Source organism: Rhea americana, unplaced genomic scaffold, assembly GCF_003343005.1.
Source record: "Rhea americana isolate MKP2758 unplaced genomic scaffold, rheAme1 scaffold_164, whole genome shotgun sequence".
In the NCBI taxonomy this organism is placed as follows: Eukaryota; Metazoa; Chordata; class Aves; order Rheiformes; family Rheidae; genus Rhea; species Rhea americana.
In genome coordinates this window covers 1,521,274-1,544,738 of record NW_028185750.1, presented here as the reverse complement: position 1 = coordinate 1,544,738, position 23,465 = coordinate 1,521,274, and the positions used below count along the sequence as shown (strand labels likewise).

The 23,465-nt window shown below is 43.2% G+C and overlaps 1 protein-coding gene across 2 annotated transcripts in view; it reads right to left on the bottom strand.

The window, feature by feature from the left end:
• MVB12B (multivesicular body subunit 12B) overlaps positions 1-23,465 on the bottom strand; it is a 69,676-nt gene that overhangs the window by 35,124 nt on the left and 11,087 nt on the right. For both annotated transcript variants that reach the window (XM_085300486.1, XM_085300485.1), the window contains exons 3-7: positions 23,103-23,210; positions 19,357-19,453; positions 16,149-16,278; positions 15,740-15,862; positions 1,240-1,337 (exon numbers count right to left, since the gene is read on the bottom strand). In XM_085300486.1, the coding sequence (XP_085156612.1) occupies positions 1,240-1,337; positions 15,740-15,862; positions 16,149-16,278; positions 19,357-19,453; positions 23,103-23,210 (556 nt within the window). The remainder of the gene's footprint in view (positions 1-1,239; positions 1,338-15,739; positions 15,863-16,148; positions 16,279-19,356; positions 19,454-23,102; positions 23,211-23,465) is intronic.

The following is a 23,465-nucleotide window of genomic DNA, read 5'->3' as shown; positions in this document are numbered from 1 at the left end:
TTTGAACCATTTGAACGATAGCTGAAGTCAGGAAATATGAAAGATACCCAAAGAGAACATGCAAGAAAAAYGCACTGTTGTGCCACATCACCTTGCATAATGTCATTCTTCAGTTTGTGGAACTGAAAATCCTTTTGTTGCTCTTTGTTGTTTGTTTGCTTCCAGATTACACAGCTCTTRGCACTGGCACAAGTGTCAGACTTCACGGGGCACAGTTCTGCTGAACACCCCTGTCTCTCACCCTCAGATACACTCTTTCATCCCTGGACCTGAGAACCAGGTTGTGTTCTTTTAGTTCATYCCCCTTTCTTCAAGAAAGAAGAACTTAAAGGCAAAACCTCTTCCTGAAGAGCAGAGGTGTCAGGGACAGACCAACAGGGATATCAGTATCAAAATGAACCAACCGACTGTGTGGTCCTGGACCACAGTAACAGCACACATATCTTCATCAGTTAATGAAGGGGCTTGATCCTGACCATTATTTAAATACACACCTACACTGCAGACTAGAACTAGCTTAAAAACAGCAAAAATATACTGGCAGTTTTTTTCTACATTGACATCTGGAAACTATAACTAGCTCTAACACTTGTATACTAGCCTGGAATGGCAAACGGAGAGAAAGAAAGCTACAGCTAGTGAGAAAGCATGTGTGYGCAAGTGTGTGCTCCTTAAAAATAAAGCAGAAGCCCTTCACCCCCATATCCTAATATCTAATTTCAAACTTACCCTAATATTGGGGAAACAAACCTAAGCAGTGCCAGTGTTCAGAACACAGAAATGGGAAAGAGTAAAGATAACATCCATTTTTAACATGTATGTTGAGTGGAGCAGAGAATAGAGTATGTATGAAACCCATCCTTGTTAGCCAGGTAAAAACCTACTGTGAAATGTGCAGAGATGTGTCTTATAACTTATCTGTAAAGATCATGAAAAAGATGAAGAGCAAAATTTGTGTGTTACTTTTCATCAGATCTCTTACCTAGAAACCCCACAGGCAGCTGCATCACTCACTGAGGGTTGCGCTCTCCCCAGTGATCAGTAATGTTCACTGTCAGTAACACTTGTGCCTGCACATTTGCCTTTTGTGCACACCATGTGCTCTTGACACTTAAATGGCACTGACAAAAAACCTGGAGGAGACCACACGTCTGCCTTGTTATGCAGCAGAGCTGCTTTACTTGCTTAGACTTTTGATTACGCAGAATAGTCGAGAAACTACTGCATGCATCAGCTTACCTGATATGGCATACAAATTGGAGTGCTGGTGTTCCAAGTCCAGGCGAGTGCTGTGACTTTTGCCTCGAAAGCTGGCAGGAAGCGTTAGAGATATATGCCTAAAGAAGAGAGATGGGGAAATGGAGATGACATTATTACAGAGCAGAAGACGTCGCTGCTATCAGCTTGTTCTCACCTGACAATTCCAGTCAGGTCAAGCAGCAAACATCAATTTTAACATTGCTTGTAAAAGTCAGTGGGCCTCAAATAACAGGGAGACAGAAATGGTGATTCTGTCATTACAGCCAAGTGTGGCTCAGCCACTTTGAGCTGCTTTTAAACCATGCTCAGTCCAGTTGTGGGAGAGACACGCATCTATGTCCTGGCATAAGCCCGCTCCACCCCACTGAACACCAACAAACTCGGCCAACAATCTAAATATTATACAGAGGCAACCATTCATCCTCCTTCAGAGATGGGATCCAGAGCAGAACACAGCAGCTCCTTAACGCAGGGGCATAYGAGCGTGATCTTCCATGTATAAACCTAATTCTCAACACAACACATCAACAGCATGCCTAAACACCCCGCAGGACTCAAACGCACGTCCTCCAAAGCAGAAAGTGCCAACAGCATGTGAGTTTGGGTGTGTTTGTACCAACTCCTGAGTACACTCATAAATAAAATCTTTGATGCCCTCCTGATAACTAAGCATTGCTCCAAACTATTACTGGACATGCTGCATGCTTCCCTGCTCCCAGGGGCAGAAGATGGTGCACAGAGCAAGCTAACTTTCATCCAGCACTGAGGAAAAGGAAGGCAAATTTCACTCACCATCTCTCTCTAGCTGCACCAGTAAGGTGAAGTTCCGCCTAATCACAATACTCTATGCAGCATTTCCTGCAGTAGAGAGATATTTTTCAATCTTACGTTAAACTTTCCTCTATTTAGTGGATATAAGTAGGAAACCAGGGAGCCAGAAAGGTGGTCACACAAGAAGCTGCTGAAGCACCCCTGCCACTGTTTGCTCCTGGGGTGACAGACCCTGCAGCCCTCTGACCAGCAGTAACACTAAGGGTCAGCTCTCATGGTGCAGGCTCCCCACTGCTCTCCAAATTCCTCCACGGCCCAGGAAAGCTGCCCAGAGACACCCCAGGAGACATGCCAGCACTCAAATTTGGGAAAGCCTGCTCACAAATTTTTCTGCTGCCCAACCTAATACAGGAGAAAGCAGACTTCTGCCTCTAAAGTCTTGCTGTGATCCCCAAATCAGTCACAGCTGCAAAACTCAGCCAGAGCGCTCCACTGAAGCCTATCACAACAAAATGCTTCTTACTAGAAGTTATTGATAGCACGTAGATTTTTATGCTTTGATGAGAGATTCAAGCTTTTCCCTTTTAATTCATATGTGTATTTTTCTAATGCTGATCCCAGGACTGTGTGAATTTTAATAAAATGTTATCATTAATCTTCTGGACCCCATTGCCATATGTAATGAAGATGCTCCCTGTTCATAGCAAAGGCTTAGTCTAGCACGAAAGCAGAGGCAGCAGCTTCCCCATTCACAACGGTGAAAGCTACCTGAATATGGGAAGATACTCTGCATTGCCCTTTTGCCATAAAAGCAAGGCAGTGTCTGTTCCCTGTCACAAATGCCATATTTGCAACAAAACCCTGTGTATTCTCCAGTAGAGTATCCATTTCCCTAGCTAGTAGATTTTATTTATCAAGCGAATTGGCTGCAAGTTATCTGCCTTTAAAAACTGGACACATTCTGTGAAGAACTATATATTTTTAAGACCTTAATGCAGTTGATGGTGATGAGCAAGAATAATATAGGGGGAAAAAAACACCAGTCTGAATTTGTTTGTGCTTCCCAGAGCTATTTCTAACAAAAAAAAGTTTGTGTCAAAATATTTTCAAATTTGGCTAACAGTCTTCTGTTTAAAACACAATCCATATGAGACTTTCTTTGCCAGCACAGGCAGGTTTGTCATGAACACGCTTTAAAACTGAAGACCGCTGCCTGTAGGCATTACACACTTTTCATTTGGTTTTTAATAAAAGTATCCAAAAATATATTCTGAGGCATCAGAACAGCTAACAGCTAACAGAGAAAGACTTTTGAATTTCTCCTGCTTGTACTGCAGGCTGTTTTTTCATCCCTACACAAAACAGCAGGAGATGTGTTGGAAGTAAACAAAGCAGATCTATTTAAAAGGCCCATTTCTGAGCAGAATATTTAAAAGGTTACTCCAACTTCTGCTATAAGAGAGTCTGAATCTTTTCCATATGGACAATTCTTTTCAGCAACCACCACCAAACACAGACCACCTTGCACTGTCGAAGCAGGTCATGCACTTCTCATCAGCCAGCAGGACTGGGAAAGACAGTTCCACAAGTTGCTCATAACATGCATTGTGTAAGCAAAATTAAGGAGCTGTCAGTTCTACCAGCACACACAATAGCCTTCAAATAAAACTCTGAATTCCTACTTTGCAAAAGACTTTCTGAGCTAAGTCCCAGTCGCTACCAAGTATGCCTGGCAGTTCACATAAGCACCAGGTTTCACGAGCGCCATATGCTAAAGTGGTGTATACATTCCATGCGTGTAATTAAAATGAATTGCTCACAGTCTAATGAACTCTGACCATACACACATAAATATGGCAGCAGAAGATCACATATCCAGACCTTGCTTCCTAACTCAGCACAATATCCTATTTGCTCTTCATTTCAAATGTATCAGCATTAAAATACATACCTAAATATCCCCTTAAAGTTAGAGAGAATTACAAACACTGTAATTGGACATGTTCTTTCAAATTTGCTTTTAGTAGGCATTCAGTCCTGCAATTGCTCTTATGGGGTCTGTGTTCCAAAACTGCCAATTTAACTCCTAGTCAAATCAGGCTTCCAATAYTGGGGGTCTTGAATGCTGTCTATTAGGAGGGTGTTTGTGAATGACAGAAAACGTCTTCCTTTCTGTTCCTCCACTTCCGTTGTCACTTTCCGTTCTCTGAGGTCGGACACACAGTATCTTATCACTTCTACCAAGCCACAGTATGAAGAGCTAGGTCTCTCCAAGGACCGCCTCTAGCTGCAAGGCCACAAGACAGAGGGTAATGATTACTAGAATGAGATCAGTTCTCTCTGCCACCGTCATCCTCCTTTTCTTAAGCATGACAATGTAGGCAAAAACCGGAAATGGTAATTTATTTTAAATTAATGCAAAATTTGGCCAGAATCAATATAACTTATACCTACTAAGTTGATTGCATAATGCATTTTCCTTGTGGGCTGTGAAAGCCAAATCATTTTGCACTGCAGAAGACCAAAGCAAAAAAAAAAAGAGAAGAAAAAAATAGGCTGCCATCGAAAAGCAAGAAAATTCCAATTACGAAGTCCCCAAGTTCCTAAACACATATCGTGAAAGTATGTGCAGCTCTGTGGCATATGGCAAATCAATTACTAGTTTAAATTTTAAAACAAAAACATGGTAAATGTGTTGCAGAAATAATCAAGAACAACGGTTTGGTTTAGATTACAGCGGCCACTAGAGTTTTGAATACAATTAATCATCATTCCAGGCAATGGGAAGCCATATTGACACTTATTCCTAATTTGAATATTTAATTAGGGTGAAGTTCTTCATCAAATTATCACAGAACTGGGAGGAAAGCCTGAAAGATTTAAACAATTACTACTTTAACCCTTGATCAGCTGCTCACCTGCAAGAACAAGATTCTTTTCCCAATTCTGCAAAGCAAGAACATGCTCAACAAAACAAGCAACAAAAAAGACACTATTTATAAAACATTAGAAATATCCTGGGAAAGCTACACAGACATGCAGTGTCCTGCAGGGTTTGCTTGGAGATGCCAGACTGACACAGCCTTCTGACTACCTATGGTCCTCGACCTTTTTCAGAGGAAATCTTTCAGGTCAGATTTCTATTTTAGCATCAAATGATGTGTTTCCTTTTTTTCCTTTTTTTTTTTTCCTCCTCTTCAAGATGATGATCTTGCCATGCACTGGGTGGATATCACTTGGCTTTGACTGGAGACCCCATTTTTGGCCAACTCTTGGCAGGCAGGAACAGCCAAAGCTGCTTGTTAGGGTGGGATTTGTGCTTCAGGGATGAATCAGGGTTTGGTCCTGCACCTCCAGGGCTGCGCTCCTCTGCGAGGGGAGCGGGGCCACTGCGGACGGGGCAGCRGGCAGCTGCTTCTCGGCGCAGTCCCTCCAGTGGCCGCCCCCTCTGCGGGGCTCGCGCGCCCAAGGACAAAACCTGCCTACCGAAGGGACAACCCAGCACAGCCTCGCTCCCCTGCCTCCCGCCCCTCCGCGGAGAGGCCTCCGTGCCTCGGCCCCGCACCAGGAGCGCACGGGACAGGCTCTCCGGAGCTGCTCTTCCCCAGGGCTCACCCCAAACCAGGCACCTCGCAGACCGCGGCCCCGGCGCTGCCCCTTGCACGTACGCCCAAGCTGGACGTCCTCCCTCTCTGCAGCTCTAGGACTGTGAAACCTCCCTTTATATGCTGTATTAACCCATATAAGAAATTCTCTTTTAATGAGGAGTGATATAGTTATGAACTCTCTAGAGCCATAATTAGAGCAAACTAATTGAAGTTGTGTTTTGACACACTTTCCAAATTCACGGGTACTGCATGACATATTCACAACACTATTGCTGCACAGCCATGGCGACAGCAAAATCATTAGGCTAATAACGCTTATTTGCATTCTTATCATGCCAGCAGCCACGCCGTTAAATACTGTTTCAACCAGTGCTCGTTTACTATGAAAGTTTCCTCTGAAAGATATTAACAGTAATTATTAGTACTTTAGTGGAATCTCTAATGTTAAGGAATGGCAACTCGCATTAACTAGCTTAATGCCAATTATTTTCCTTTTGAATTGTCACAAAAAGCAGGGGGGAGTTGTGCCCCCATTGAATTAAAGTGATAAGGTGGATTTGGTGCTTTATGTCCTTTAGACAGCAAGGAAGAATGCCCATTGCAACGAGACCAGATATTAGGATTTCAGAACCATTCTCCCAAATGCTGAAATAGAAAACACACTGTTTCAACACAGGTTATGAGATCCAGAACATTCAGAGAAATATTTTTCCCCAGCATACTATAATTTCCAGACAATTTAGGATGAAACAATCACAACAGCACAATTCAGGACAGGTTAGATTTAATTACTCTCTTATTTTTAGTTATTCCTTTATTCATTAAATTTATGAAACAGATCTACATATGACAGCAGCAGAAGTAGCAGATGATGGGAAGATCCTTCACAATCTAGTAGAGGAGGTTTGAGGTCTGCATACATTATGGCCACTTTCTGAATGCTTATTTGAGGAAAAGCTTACATAAAACAGGTCCAGGAATGCCTAACAGTTGCAAATAAGTTATTAAAAAATGTCTGCATGAAGGTGATGGACCGCTTTTGAAGTTAGGGAGCAAGTGCTTATAAAAAGTAACAAAAGATCATAAGAGGGAAATGCCAGATATCAAAGGATGCTTCATAATTCACATAAAAATATCAACAATGCTTAGCAAAAGAACAACGGTAAGTTTTTGGTTTCCAATTGGATTAGGAAAGATCAGAGAAATCAATCAAAATATATATTAAAAAAAAGCCTCGCTTATCACATTATTAGAAACCATACTGCATACTGCAGAACTGGAATTATACAGTTCTTTGATGTACCAGTCATTACCACAAATTATTTTAAATGAACTTAAGAACAGTGCTGCAAAAGCTGTATAGTTCCACAGGAATATCTTGAAATAAAAAGAATCCTATCTTCCATAATCAATGAATTATACAAAGATCATGCCTCATCAAAAAATGAGGATAGAGCAATTAAATAAATACTAAGTTGCAGAAAGCTAAAAACACACCTACAAGAAGTAAATGTTGCAGTTTTCAAGAAATGTAATCCAGCTTGAAAGCTTTGCCTATGGACAGAGGAAAAAAACACACTTCTAAGAAATGAGCTGCTAGTGCTTCACTGATAGAAATCAGAGGACCTTTCAAAAATTGCTCCATTTTCCCATAATGTATTTTCCAAATTGTAGTTTACAGAAAATGCCATAGCAGATAGCTACAACTTTAGCAGTGCCCAGAATCACATCTACAATATTTACTCACAGTCCTTAACTTTTACTGTGCTCAGGCATCACAATGCCAGAACACCTACCTCATACCCAAAAGAACTGCAGTGAAAACCAAAACTGTTAAGCAAGAATTACCTCGGGTAACAGACTTCATTCCAGACAATCTATTCTAATCATGTAAACCAAATATTTAAATACTTTCTAAAACCTTACTGACCCTTTGCCTAAAACAAGCAACATATGGGCTTTGCAAGCATTTCATCTCATTCCAAACTACTAAAATATCCYGCTTCCCCAAAATCAGTGAGAGTTGGTGGTGCCAAACTCAGATTTTATAAAAGCCCAAATGCATGAGAGAATGAAAAAGGGAGTGAGTGATTCTTTCCACTTTGAGATTTGCCCACTTCATCCTCCCAGGTGTAAAACGGGAGGAAGGCCTGCCCGCAGCATGCTTACTCGACACATCATACACCGCACGCCTCTGCGCAGCCCTTCCGAAATGACCGTGCCTTGCAGACGAGCGAAAACGCTCCTGTGCTGTTCTGTCAAAACAGCACAGAATGGAACTGAATGGAACAAAACCCAATCGTGCTAACAGCAGAGCATGATCTATGCAGACCAACATCCCAAAACGTAAGGCTTAATGCGGAATGAAGCTCCTGCAACTTCCTCTGTACGAGGATTAATTTAGATCAGAGAGTTTAAGTAACCAGGATAGAGCAGCTGCCAAACAATGGGGAAAAAATTCCCAACAAGTTTAATTTACACTGCTTGAAAGTCTGAGCTGTAGCCCATTAAACTGTTATAGGCTGAGGACTGCATCAAAGAACTAAGACCTCATACTGTAAGCATGAAGTGCTTATGAAGTGGTTGTCTTAGATGAACAGTATAGTGTCTCGGGAGGCTGCAGCGGGAGGAGAGCCTGCTTTCCACATCCTTCACTAGCTACTCTCTAGAGTCAGGAGTTTTCAGATAATGAAGCAGTAGGGAAAAATTGCCAAACAGCAGAAATACTCCAAAAAGATAAATTACACACAGTGCAAGTTTCCTTGGTTAGGATTTTAAATTCTGTCAAATTAATCAGAACAACAAAGCCTGGGCTCGCAAGTCTGACTGAAAAGCATCCCTCCGAACCGAGCGCCTTTGTCTGCAATACGCCATGGGTCTGCTGGGGAGCGGTCGCAGCGGGACCGAGCTGACGTCAGGGCAGAGCGTCCCGCAGAACTAGCGGGTGCTGCGGGAACGGGCTCCAGCCCGGGGGAACAGCAAYGTCTCCCCCACAAAACCTGTTAAACAAATATTCCACATAAAGACTCATTTGGGAAGAGCACGTTGTCAGCACTTTGCCAGTAATAAATAATGACAGTCCAAACACTTTAGTAAAAGCAATAAACTCAAGAAGTGTTTTGGAAAATGGTGAAAGTGATTGATTTAAAGAAGGAAATATCTGAACACAACCACATGCACTTCAGGGTGAAAGCACAGATTACAAATCAACAGTGGCAGAGATCATATTAAATAGCAGACAACACAGAAGTTTTAGGGAAAAAATACTCAATTCCCCCACAGGGCTTATTTAACAACTGAGCATACAGCTTCTTTGAATGAGTACCTGCAGTTTGTATTTAACGACCCTACACTATGCCCTAAAGAAAACATGCCTCCAGGAATATTACTATACCAGGAACACGATTCTATAAAGAAAAATGATTCTGAGGATATTGAAGCCTCTTCACTCAGAGCACTCCCCAAAATTTTTCAATGCCTCCAAAAAAGTCAGCTAAATCAATCAAACTTTTAACTACAGTTAACGTCTTTCTTTCTCAGCTGCTGCAAGGGATCCTTGTGTCTGGAAACCATTCTTATTGTTTAAGCATTTTTTCCTAATCATCATTTTCTACCACTAAAACATACTGGATGGCGACCAATTTTTGCACGTCTTCATCCAGCTGAGATGGATGCAAGCCATACGGTCACCGTAGTTTCATAACAAATTCCTTATGGGAAGCAGACTTGGGCTAAATGTATGCCAACACCCCTTACCCACTCAAACTAACCACCATGTTCAGACAAACACAGTGTATGTACATAATGTGAACTTCATCCTCAAATTGTGCTTTTTACTGTACAAACTGGAACAGGCCCATGGAAAACACTTCACCAAGTTTCAGTTTATTGCTTCAATCTCAGTGGGTTTTTTTATACCCAGAGCTATTGTGATGTGAACCCAGCCACTGTGCCATCCTTGACTTCCTTTGAGTAAATCACTTAAAAACTAGGAATATTTTGCTGTATTTCATGATAAGAGTGATTTGAGTACTCAAGTCAAAGAATGTATTTTATTAGGTGTGAATCAGAAAGTAGTTATACCTTAGAGCTTTTTTTGATGAAACATATTAGAAAATGCAGCTTCATCAAGAAAGAAGCTTTTTATAAGGTAGTCTGACAAAGCTTTCACTGCCCAAGTTTCTCATGATCTTGGAGTGGTTTCTAGTCAAAACAGAAACATCCATCCCAAAGCACTCCTCCTTTCATAGCCTTTGGTTCAGATTAGGGCCTTTAAGGTTCACTCTCCACCCCCGCAGCCTGCTAAAGCAGCAGTGTCCACCTCTGATCCATGACAATTTTCTGAAGTCTTGGCTTTGTTCCTCACCAGAACAAAAAAAAAGTCAAAATCTTGGAACCTTTGTGCTTTAGAGACTTCAACTCTATCAACTGCATCTTACATGTCTTAAAGAATTTAAGGTATTGTTACTTCTAAATAATATTGCTGCTATTTAAAAACAAAGAAAAGAAGGGTAAAAGGTTTCCCATTCCTCTTCAATTCACCCACAGTACAGAGTAAGGTTGGCTTATCATCAGACCGAATTCAGGTCTCCAACATACACATTTGCTGGTGCTGCTTTATTAGCTGCCACCTACTGCACATCATCAGCCTCCAGCAGAAAGCCACACACTGATCACTTTCCAAGCTTACACGACAAAGTTCAAACACCATTAATAAAAGAAATCAATTCAAATTCAGATTTCTCTGCCTGGAAAGGAAATCCTTACATTCCTTAACATTAAACTCCATCGGGAGCAGCGGAACAGGAGCAAATCATTTCCCTTTTCTAAGGGGGAGTAACTTAAGTATATAAAAAGTAATTGGGAGCAAGAGAGGAAAATTTACACATCCTGCTCTTAGTTCAGGAGTTTTAGCCAGACAATTGTTACCTTCTTATCAAAAGCAGAACAGCACTGTCCCGGAGCAATACGGCTGCCAGACCGGCGTGTCCCCGAGTGGCACGGGCTGACTGCGCCCAGCGCAGGGGGCAGCCGGGCTGGCAGCCGCACGGCGAGCCCGCTGCTGCACGGGCTGCGAGCCGCGGCGCAGACGAGCTTCTTCCGTCGCTTATTAGGCATGCAGATCAGACCTCGCAGCCGTGTGCTGGAGCCCCGGCTCCGGCGCGGCACGCACAGTCCTCCCGCGCCACGGCCCCAGACGCGCAGCCACGGACGAGGCGGGCAGCAGCGAGAGGTGCACGCCGCCGTGCCAGCCTTTCCTTCTGCGGAAATTTCACCCCAGGCAGTCCCGTTTGCTACGCCAGGAGGAAACGGTGCCCGTTCGCGGTGGCCGCGGGCTATCCCGCTCGCCGCGGCAGCGCCCGCGCCCAGCGGGACGGCCGCCTGCTTCCGTCCCGCTGTCCCACGGCACGGCAGTGAGCTCGGCCGTCAGCCACGCGCCCTCCGAACCGGTGCTCCCTTCTGCTAGTTTCCCAAAGTGCTCGCATCCAACCGCCCTGGGCACCCCAAGAGCAGGAAGGAGCGAAGGAACGGCTCCTCGTTCAGGACTCCCACCGCTCTCGCGCCAGCTCCTCGCCCTCTTCCTCCGGAGCGGCGCCGCTCGGTCTCCTTGTCTCTTGGCCAGGAGAGAGCACAAACCGCAGCGCCTCTGCCACCTGCCTCGGTCACCAACACCGTCTGAGGCGCAGCGCTCACAGACCACGGGGCTGCACCTTCTGCTCGCTGCTCCTTAACCATCTCTAAGGCCCCACTCGCTTCTCCGGCTGCTGCCGAGTACGGGGCTGCCACGATCCGGGCAGCGACGGCAGCGACTCCGGCGTCTGCTTCCCGGATGGCGGCAGCAGCCCTGCACTCCGGCCCTGCACTCCATCTCAGCGCTGTCCCGTCCTCTCCCCTCACCTACGTCTCTGGCGTTCAGCTAAAAAAAAAACGGAGACGCAGAGCAGACGCCCTGGGAAGGCAGGCTGCACCGGCCGATCTCCGCTCGGCGGGAGGAATTCCGCCCCGCGAGCCCCGGATCAGGGGACGAGYGCGAGCAGACTGCTGCAAGATCCTTCTTCTCCCTAGCAAGCCACTGGCCTTTCTGATGACAGCCCCGCAAACTAAATGACTGAACGATTCCCGGGGTCAGCACGAATCTACATTTTCAAAACCTGACATCAACAAGTAAAAGTTGTGACTGAATCGTGGTCTCTCCGAGAGGAAGATTAAACGCCTGTGACACATCATCTGCAATCAGAGTGCTCCATTTCCCAAAGTATCTGTCACAGATTGATAACATCCACGCAAAAGTTAAGTGCAATTATGTCTGTCACTGTAAAACACACTTCAGCAGCACTGACTGACATTTTGCTTGCCACTGACAAATTGTGAGAGGACTGTTTGAATGACGGCGGGAGAGACTCCTGCAGCACCTTGGGAAGGGATGTGAAACGCGCTCACCAACCAAAGGCGGCACACGGGCTCAGAAAGCACCGTGACTGCGACAGGAGCCACCGCGCAGGATGCTGCAAGGGAAAATGGCTCAAGATTGGCTTTGCCAGTGTTCAAAGGAAACCAAGAATTTGCTCCCCAAAAGGCTGAGATTAGATTTGCAGAGGGGAACATCACACAAACTCTGCTCTAGCCTGTTCCCGGGCAGAACTCGAGTCAGGGAGGGGCTGAGCTCTGAAATGCTGCTCAGATGCTCATGACAAGCACATTTCTCCAACCCCCAACACAGGCACTGACAATCACTGATCCATAGCCTGGATGAAGCAMAGGTATTCAAAAGGACAGATGAATTGCCTGTTTTTAGCATCCACTTCTGCGGGCAGATGACCTACTTGCCCCCAAAGCGAGGCTATCACCATGTAGCATTACCACCAATTTATACTGGAAGGGCAAGCTTTGAACTCAAAGTCAAGGAACTGTGTAAAGTTGCATTATAGTCTCACTGGTGACTCAAGTCAACAAAAGCAGTTCTTCAGCAGCAGCCTTCTAGGATGAGAAACTACAAGTGCATTTCTCCAGGCTGCCATTAGCGCCAAGAAGCTGTCTCAGAATTTGGAGAGAAAAGATACTAAAGCAGCATGATGCCTTGCACAATGGCACAGTTGAGCTGCACAGCACAGCAGGCCATCCTCACTGGTATACGTGAGGGCTGCAGTTAGAGACCATCGCAGCAGATGCCTGCAGCAGGAAACACCAAGGAGAAGAAATAGCTAAAAGACAACATATGCAGTCCAGCAAGAATATCAAACAAAGCTTCCCCTTATGCAGTTCTGACTGCGAGTTGTAACCCTGCAACACACACACACACACAGAGGAAGCAGTGCTGCTGGTGTGCAGCAAACTGCAGCGGTCAGACCTCTGATACGTGACAAAACTCCAGTGTGCCACCATCTATTGTCATCAGCAACTTACATCGTGGATCAGAGGAGGAAATGTTTGCTACAAAAATAAAAACCTCCCACAATAAAAAGTTCTTCCATTTAGAAAGGTTTTGCCATGCAGTAGCTCACCGGTATGTTTTACAAGTTTAGTTTATATCCAGCRTTAACAATTGTTTTGAAGCATCCAAGCATGCTGTCCTGATTTAAATCTATTTTATAATGTTAGCCAACAACTGAGGAGAATAGTTTGCATAGCTGGCCAGCTTAACTGCAGAATCTCCACAGCACTGTATTCKGTATTGCTCACCAGTTTTGTCTTAGCATTCACTGCAGTATCAAATGATTCGTTGCTGTTCCTGTCACAATATATCCACACTGAATAAAATGGCAAACTGGCTACTAGTGTAATCTCATATCTCTATGGTGATGTAAAAATAAGGTTACTTGTGACTACAATCTTCCACAAACATTAAGCTTGAGTAACTTACCAACTGCTGATAAAGTATTAAAAAAAGGCTTTCCAAGTAGCCTGCATTTCCTGTAATAATGAAATATTTGCAGGATGCATTTTTATATACATTTCTATTACTTAAAAATATATTGGATAATAAATAATCAGAGTAAAAAACAGACATGAAAGATGTTTTGAATAATCAGGCTGGTGGTCTAAAAGTTACCTGTAAATCAGGCACAGGGCATGAAAGTAGAGCTGGCTACAGACAGGTGGTTTTTACTAGGAGGCATTAATGTAACATTCAATTATTCCACTGCATACTGACTGTTTTAACTCAGCCAAATTAGAATACATTTTATATTGACTATTTTGACATTTGCTTTATTTGGCAAGTAAAACAAAACTGATCCAATTTCCTTGCAGCCATTGTAAACCATAAACTGTACAACAAGAGGTTATAAAATATATAAGCCTTGTAAACACTTCTTTTCAGACTGTTGCTGATGCTCTGAGCTCTAATTTTGGCCGTGTTCCCAATAGCTCTGAAGCTGCTCTCCAGCCTTCCTTGTGCAGCCATAAAGTGACCCTTCCACACTTAGTGATTAAGGACTGCCATTGACATTCTCTTGCTATGATAATTTTTCTCTTTATTGTGGAAATTTGCTCAGGCAGGAATTTCTGGCAGACAAAAAAATGAAGATCAGTGCTGTAAGATAAAGACATCTCTTTCTCTGATCGTGCATGGCCTTTGCCAACGTGTACTTTATGTCCAGTGGAATTTCAAAACAACACAGCAGCTCCCAGTGAGACAGGCTGAAAACTCCAGAAGTCTGCTGGCTTCTCATGTCTTTTGCCTCCAACTCAGATTTAAGAGCAAGGCAGTATCTCTGCCCACAGTACAGCTGATGGCCAGTAAAGGACAGCAAGGAATGTGCCAAGGTATGGCAGGTAACCAAGCAAAACTTTCAGTGAGAGAAAAAGACCTAAGCTATGCGGAGAGGTGGAAGAGCCACCACAATATAGTAGACTAAGTGCTGTGTGGATCATGGGTGAAGGCTGGAACGTATGCACCCAGCTCAACAAGTTACTGGATAGCTCTTTCAGAAATTATTTACAGTAGTTTAAAGCCATTAGCTCTGAAATGACTTGTAAATCAAGATTTCAAAGGYTATGAGTATTTTCTACCCACACCATACAAGCTTTTTATACAAATCAGTCTCCAGAAATTCCCCTCTGCTGTCACCTTTGAAATTTTAGGCTCTTGGCGGTTACTGGAATATTATAAATATATCTGCAGCATACCAAGTATCTAATAAGGCACTGATGCAAAAATATGTTTTTACTTTATTAGGCAAAAGCCAAAAGAGACTTGTAAAGAATATGCTGTGTCCTGGCAATGGCTCGGCCAGGAGTTCAGTGTGACTATCCTCATCRGTAAGAGCATGTCTCACATACGATAAGAAAACACAGCATCTCATGCCAGGAATATAAGTTGCTCAACTCAATCTCTGTTATTTTGTCCTGAGAAATCCAGCAAATAAGCTATCATTACAGGGCAGCTGTTATATGTAAGTGTAGACACATATGTGTATATGTGAAAAACAGTTATGGATAACAGTTATGGAAACAGTGGACAATGACTACGCCAGTGCCTGCCCAAAATCTCTGCTCTTGCATTCACTGCACAATGAGCAGTCAGCTCTGTGTAGTCACTGCAAGACAGCTTAGKAGGCAAGTCCAAGAAAAGTAAAAACATGGCCAGTACTTCAAACCACGAGTGGACTAATTTTTGAGAATAAGGCAAAATTGGTCTCCCTCTGCATTAAAACCCATATGAATATTTCTCCCTCCCTTTGGTCCTTGAGAGAAATCAAGGACAGTTAGTGACTAATCAAGGAATTAGTGACAGTTCTGGCCCTCCCTGCAGAGGTAACCAACACATGTTCATTAGAACCTATGACATCTCACAGAGTTTAAAGCAAAGAAAAGGTGTGACAAATATTGCAATATGGCTGCAGTTTGCTGCCTATTTTCCTTTTTTTTTTTGCAGGCTTTTTATTTCTTCTATTTCACACATATGTCTTTATGGCAGCCAAAGGTGCTCCCAGAACTGCAAATACTTGGAAGAACAACTCATTCCTTCATTATCAGGTCAGCTGATGTAATTACTCACAATAACGTGGTACCTTGATCTCAATTCCACCAGGCTTGCAGCTTAGTGACAATATGCCACGCAGCATCAAACAGAAGAGGCTGGAAAGCAGATAACTTACCTAGGCAAGTTAGGAGCTGGTGTTGAAGACGGTACTTGGGAAGAAGGAGTCGTGGGTTGTGACGATTCATGGTTTCGTGGAACTCTGCCCATCCGGTACCAAATGCCCATGTTGTTCAGTTCCCTTTGTAAATAACACAGAAGWCATTAACACTACAAGCAAATGCTGCATGTGTGCATGAATATCAAGCACAGACGTGTTTTCCAAACACCTTGGTTAGTAAGAACCAATCTAATTGAAAAGATGTTTAATTAACTCCTAGATCAAACTTAGTAGGACTTATTCAGACCTTTTTAATTCTCTTATAAATTCCTGCTTAGTATTTATAGGAAAACAGGGTGATTAGCCTTGGTATACACCATTCAACAGAAAATACAAGAGCAGCTTCTGAAGTAAGTAGGGTACTTACCCTATGAATGTGTATTGAGGAGGGGCTTGTTTAGATCTACCCAGAATTCGGATATCGCAGATTGCTGCTTCTGTAGAATCTCGAGGGATGAATTTAATGCACAGTCTCTTCTTTCTGAAAGCTACCTCTTCTGCAAAAAATCAGGACAGAGGTTGTTTTTTTCTGCAAGATCAGTATGCAAATGTAATTTATTATCTCTCCAAATATTAGTCCAAAAATTATGGCAGAAACTGGAGCCAAAGAACAGATATATGCCAACAAACCAGACAGTATAGTGCATTCAGTGACTGAAGGAATTTTCTATTAGGATCTCTCTGTACATTGTGTGAGATTTGTTACTAGACACTGCAATAAACCAATAGTCCATACTAGCCTCTAAAGAGAAGATAAAACATCAGGCATACCACAGAATACTGCACCAGAGAACAGAGATAGTCGGTGATTTTTTCACTTCCATATACTTCTCATATGCACTTTCTCTTTCCAAGATGATGTTTGCCTTACTGGCCTGCACAGCAGTATTTAAGTATTTCTGCTACAAAGGTTGCTTCTAGAAACATACATGGAAGCTGCTGACAAAACCAGCCCATTTGTTCTTCYAAGTGCTTCCAAGCAGCCAACCAAACCCAGATGAAGAACAATCAGAAAAACAGACTGCCACATAGTGTGGCTAATAACAGAAGTTGCCTGTTCAAATCTGACACATCCTAAGAGTTAATGATCTCTCCTGATTCASCCTACAAACAACAGAGAGATACTCTCACAGTATTTGTCCTGGTATCTTAGTAGGGTTAAAACCAGATTAACAAAGGAGGAATTGCTAGGATACCCCACTTGACAACTGCACAAGCTTGAACTGTGTTCTCAGGGTGGATGAGTCTTCTGCAAAGCTCCTTCCTGCTATGCATCACAGAGCAATCTCACTTGTCTCCATGTTATCCATCATGAAAAACTTAAGCCCAGAGTTAGGGTCCCTCTGCGTAATGGATTCATATGCATGGTATCTGTCTGCAAACAGACACAACCCACACTCAGCTATGGGGCAGCCACATGAAAACACATGGCACTAGCATGCATGCACAGCTTTGCGGTACTTGAAAACCATTGCTCCATCTCACCCGGAACAGTCTGCAAGAGTCGAATGTGAGCAAGCTAAGGTTATTATTTGTGAACGCAGGCACTTGAAAGACATCACAGAGGTTTATTGATAAATTGAAAATCAGAAGTGCAGACACTGAATGAAAACCTGAAAGCTACCAACAAGTACAAACAAGAAATTGGTAAATAAAAATCCTTCAGTTTAACATAAATAAATATTCTTCATTTTAAAAATATTCCCTCCCTTCAGCAAACGGCATGCAGCCCCTTCTCCATAGGCTCCTCCTGTTTTGTAATCTGTATCTTTGCAATTGCAATCCACCTTGGCCATTGAAATATGCTGTAGGACCAGCACCAACAAATGTCCCAGCAGTGTGAGGTGAGTCACAATCCAGCATCTGTACATGCAACTTCACATGTACCATGCTGCTTTTTAGAGATGCTAAATACCTATATCCCTGAACTCTAATCTTCTGCTTTGGAATATGAGGGCTTTCATATGAAATGCCCAAAATGGATTTTATGACCTCAGGTTTTAGATTTCCGTATCTGAGAACTTTGTCAAAACCTGCTAAAGACTGCAATATTTAATGTATTTATTACAAGTCAAATGTCACTTAAGAGAAGAGCGTAATTGGAAACATGTATAGCCACAAATTTAACTCTGAACAAAATTAGTGTCTCTTATAATTTGACTTTCACAATAGCATAAATTATTTGCTTTTGTCTCTTTCACACTTGGCTAGAGTAGCTGTAGTCTGTAGCAAGCTTGGTTTAAGAGTTAGATCCATTAATTACACATGCTTAGCCAGAGCTAATTTTAAATAAACATATTATGAACAGTCAATCGAAATGTGTTTAGTCATGCTAATGGAGGCAGGGAAAGGCGCCACTTCATTAATACAGACAGTGCCTCTGCTTTAAAGATCGCATAGGTTGCAATCAAATGCATTTTAAATTCATGACAAAGTCCCCTTTCACCTCTCCCCCAGGACTTCTACAAAAACAGCAGCAACACACGATAACTGTCCCGTACTTCCAAAGGTGAGCCTGATAAGCTGATGGCTTTCCTCTGCCCCACATGTGTTGTGCAATTCTCCCAGAAAAGGGGGGTGCCACAGCGGAAATCAGTAATGGGTTACAGAGCCTTTCACTTCTAGGTCACAGGTTCAAACCAGAACTAGGTTGGTAGTGACTAAAAAAAGAAATCATCTTCATCTGCTGCAGACCTGGATGAATTATTCCCTGCAAAGAAGGCTTATTTAACTCCTTTCTAATCATAACTAGTCTGGATTTCATTACTGACAAGAACTGGTACTAGCCAGCTTGCATTCTTGAACAGTAACTGCACATGCTCAGCATCAGCGCATGGTATCCTGCAGCCCTTCCACACTCTGCTCCCACATTGCTAATCCCTAGGCCCCTCCGCAACGGAAGCCAAAAGCACTTGATGCCAGCTGCCAGCCAGAGCGCTGCGTCCAGACTCAGCTCCAACTGTCGCTGCCATCCAAATGCATTGTTTGGGARCTGCTGGCTGAAAGGCTGCAGAAAGCCTGGCATAAAAGCGCATTGCACTCCCCTGCTTTAGGTACTCTCTGGCGAGTTGTTTTTCTCTTGCAGAAATCAAGATATTTTCCTTGAAGATTCCATCTATGGCTTCTCCCAGACACTACCTCCCAAGACATGGGCCTTCATCTGTTCATGGTAGGTGGTGTAAAGCCTTCATGAACACAGTACTACATGCACACTGTATACATCTGTGAACACTGCCTTCAGCATAGCAGCTCTGTTGCCKCCTATGCCTAGTCCACTCTTGCAGAATGAAAGAATAAACTATTCTTTCCTGCTCAGGAGCTGTWCTACTTTAGCGGGCAAATTGGTGATAGTCAGGGCAGCAGTATTAGAAAACCTGAAGAATACAGGAAAACTGAGAAGGCTGTTTCATTCCAGTTGGGCACTATTCCCAAAGACACACATGCCCCAGAGAGCAGCAGCGCTTAGAGCATGCCTCTTCCTGGCATACAGCCTCTCCATTACCCAACAGCACAGGCACAAAAAAAAGCAGCTGCTCCCAAGGCATGCAACTGAAAAAGCACAGACACCAACTTACGTGTATCAACAGTCTCCTGGATGGGGATGAAGCCCACAGGTAACGTGTCCTTGATATCAATGAGCTTCATATCAACCAAGACGTTGCCTAAATGACTCTGAAGAGAGAAGAAGAATGCAGTTAATTATGACAACATGACTGAGTTTAAACCCACCTCTTCTTGTCCGTTGAGTCCCAAGATGCCTTGTCACTGCATTTGACTGTCGACTGATGAAAAGGTAAGCAGGTACCACGTCAACACTTCACCTGTCCCCTCTGTAGGAGCTACACAGGATCATTAAGTAAGAGACACTGGACCATTTCCTACATTTACAGATTCTTACATCTCATCCACAGTCATAACTTCTGGAACCACAGAAGAGCAACCAAATTCTTCCCTCTTGAAATCATGGCAGTTCAAAGTATCACCAACAAACCATCTACTAAGCTGGTTCCCTTAGTTCTCACACACTCTACATCTACAACAGCAACATGATGTTTCTGTAACAGCAACAGCAGGAAGCATTACAGGAAGATGGTTCATTTAGACATAGCCAAAGTTATTACATGCATTAGCTAATTAGTAATGAATACACACGGTTCTAGCTCCAAAAGCAAGCAAGCTCCAAAAGAGCACGCCATTTGGAATGATAAACTTCATTTGGAATCCATATGAATTCTAAACTGATGCCGTGTCCTATTAATCAAGGCTTGAAGAGCTAAAAACACAATTTAAAATGACAGCCTCAGCTATTGTTCAGAAACCAGATTTTCTCTGCAGTTCTTGTTAAAGCCAGCATTGCTGCCAATAATCTGGATTCACAAATGGAAGTTAAAAAACACTTTAGTTACTACACAGCCTTTATAAACAGAAATGCAATACAGAACAATTAAAATTTCATCCTAAGCCATCAAACTATTTCAGTGTTTTACTGCTACTTGTTGCTAAATACCTTCCACAGTTTGAATCTGTCAGGCAAAGTATTTCAGGCAAACCTCTGCTCTCTGATTATTACACTGAACTACTTCAAAACACATTTGAATCTGCAGCCTTTGAAATAAGGGCAGACCATTTCTGAGCACTTCCAGTTGATTTTTTTCAAGGTTCTCCACAGTCAATTCCTTATGAGGAGGGCCACCACGCCTGTAGCCCTGTCTCCACAGCACACAAGCCTGGCACACATCCTTTGCTTGCACTAATGACAGAAGCTGGCTCTATCCCCATGCCCAGCTAGCTGATCCCAGAGTGAGCCATGCTGGATTCTATAAAGTCTGAAAATGTCAGTTAACATGGTTCTGGCACAGCAAGCGGTAGATAAAGTGGTCTTTGCTGATTCATCTTTCATGTTTTATTTATCCAGACTGGCTGGCTGTGCTTCATTAACATGTAACTTTCAGCTGAACCGATGATCATTCCTCCATCAGCAGCAGACAGGTAGAAGAGATGACTTTGCTAAGTTTGTTAACTATTGAACAGCCAAGAGTCAGCATTAATTCTCTAGCATACAAAAATGAGAGAAGAGGGCCTGAGGCCTCTCAACTTGTGAAGATGTATCATTTAGGGCCTTCTACCCATGACACTCAAATACCAACACAGGGAAAACATCCAAGTGTTTGATGAATTACGACCTGTCAAACACTCCAAGCTGTTGAGAACAATCATTCTGAGAAAGAGATACTTGCAGACCATCTCTGTTATAAACCCAGTAACTCAGGTGGCTTAACTCTGCTAACTACAAGTTTTTCAGGGCAAAATAGTTACCATTGTTTTGTTAAAAAATAAACATTCTTGTGCCATAAAACTTCCAACGCAAAGAGCAGCAACACATCAGCGTCCAAGGAGATGAGTAAAAGTCCACTGGTGTAAGTTCAAGRACTTTTAACCCTTAGAGGTCCCGAGCTGGGCAGCACATCACATCCCTGCAGGGCCAGAGTGGCCTGAGAGGGAGAGGAAGTCTTGTAGCACTAACACAGGACAAGGGTGCTGCTCTCTGCACAAGGAGRAGTAGTTCCCCACCCATCGCTCCCCTCCTCCTCCCAAGCCTTTAACCTTTTTCCTGCCTTCCTGGAGCCAAACAAGGAGAAGTGCTGTTCAGCTATCTGTGTGCTCACAGGGGCCAGTAGATTGCTATCAGGATCTACTGATCTCATCTCTGCCTTGCAAAAAAGCCCCCTTGCATACAACCTTCAGCATATAACCAGCTGCTGTTCTGCTTATATTGAGCAGAAGAGCATCATCAGGGAGCAACCTACTAGGCAGTTTACAGAAGACTGACCTGCTTTTGGAAATCCATCCTCCGAAAAGACAGGGAGGTTTTCCCATCCACTAGGGTTATGATAATAGTGCATCATAGGAGCACAAGCTCCACTTCAACGCCCAAATCCCAGCACCACAGCCCGCAGCCTGCTGCCCAGGAGCTCACTCAGAAGTGCCTGTAAGCCCAGCAGCTGCCGCTGGCACAGGGCTGCATGGCAATGCAGGGGCGCGAGATGCAGCAGCTTGTGCCATACCTCGCACATCCGTCAGCTGCACAGCTGAGACCTCGCCAGTCCTCCTCCCTGCACTCACTTTAATTCACTCCTCATAAATATGAAGAACGTATTCCCAAACCTTGCTGAGCAGATGATTCATGCCAAAAGCCCAACAGGCACTGACTGAGGGTATTTACGCTGTCTCTGGTAGCCAGTATTTGCTACTACCCTATAATTATTTCTGACAACCTTGCATTTAAGGTAGCCACAGATAAACTTAATACTCAAATAATCACAAATCCTTCTGTTTAATATCTTCCCCACCTAATCCGGGGCTATTATTACTGCTACTGCAGGTACTCAGGGACAAAAAGCACAGTTGCTCCAGGAAGAGCTATTCCCCTCAGCTCTGAAGGTTTATTTTAATCTAGAGGAAGGCAGGAAAGCAGAGGGAATAAAAGCCAAATGCTGAAAGCTGGCAGGTCCCTTGGTTTTCCTGTCAAGATCCACGATCAGCAGTTGCTTTTCTGTTTCTATCATTGCTGAAAGCACAGGTACAAAATGGTATTCCATACTCCTGACAACAGAATCACTATGAATATCCAAAACACAAGAACAGCAGAATTACCCACTAGATGGAGTTCATTCATTGTAGAATTAAACAGTTCCTCCAGAACAAAAGAAGTTTTCATACTACCCTCAGCCGGAAAATTAAGTAAACACAGTAGAAGGTATCAGGCTGTCACTGCAAGCAGTCTCTGGAGATGTGGACAAAGGCCACCTATCAGATACGAACTTAAGCTTCCTAGCTACATTACATAGAAGTACAGAATAGCATGTGCGCAACATAGTCAAGTTTTCAAGAATCAGCAGAAAAACAACAAAGAATGAAAAGTTAATCCTATAGGAAAATACGTATTATGCCCCTAGATTCAGAAACTAATATTTCTTTTGTCAATATTAACTACAGCATTTGCTTCTGTAATTAAGAGCTAGAAATTAATCAAATTTGCTAGCATGCAGTGCCYACTACTAGAGCAGGAATACAAGTGGGTTGTTGAAATGCAAACATTAACTTTGCTGCTGCTTTTATTGTAGCTTTTGCCAGGGAATTCTTTCCACGAAGAAAACAGACAAAAAACATATCCAGTCATTGCAGTTTGCCTCCTGATTCACCCACACTCAGTAAAATGCCTGCTTGAATTATAATTGATTTCATAAAATTAATCATCTTAAGGACAGGACCATATCAAGCACAGATGCAAATCATGCAGACACTCAGCAATCCAACTTACATTTTCTTTTGAAAATGATCTCGTGAAGCACAGGTATCGTGTGACCTTGGATTTAAATAAGCCATCTTTCCAGAGGTCAGCATCCAAGCCATCTGCTGTTTGTGCAACCTGGAAAGAAGAGACAGAGGGAGAGAGGGGACATGTGAGCCAAGATAAAGTTAATATATGTGCAGTACTTCTTCCTCAGACCTATTCTAATTAACAGTAGCCYGAACTCTCACAGCATCTCATTAGTTTCTTTTCACAAGGTGCAGTGCAAAGAACTTTCAAGAGGAGGTATAAAAAAGAAGTTCTAAAAATACTGTCTCTAGGGAGTCCAYTGATTAAAGATACCCTGACAAAAGCTATTCTAATGAGGAAACA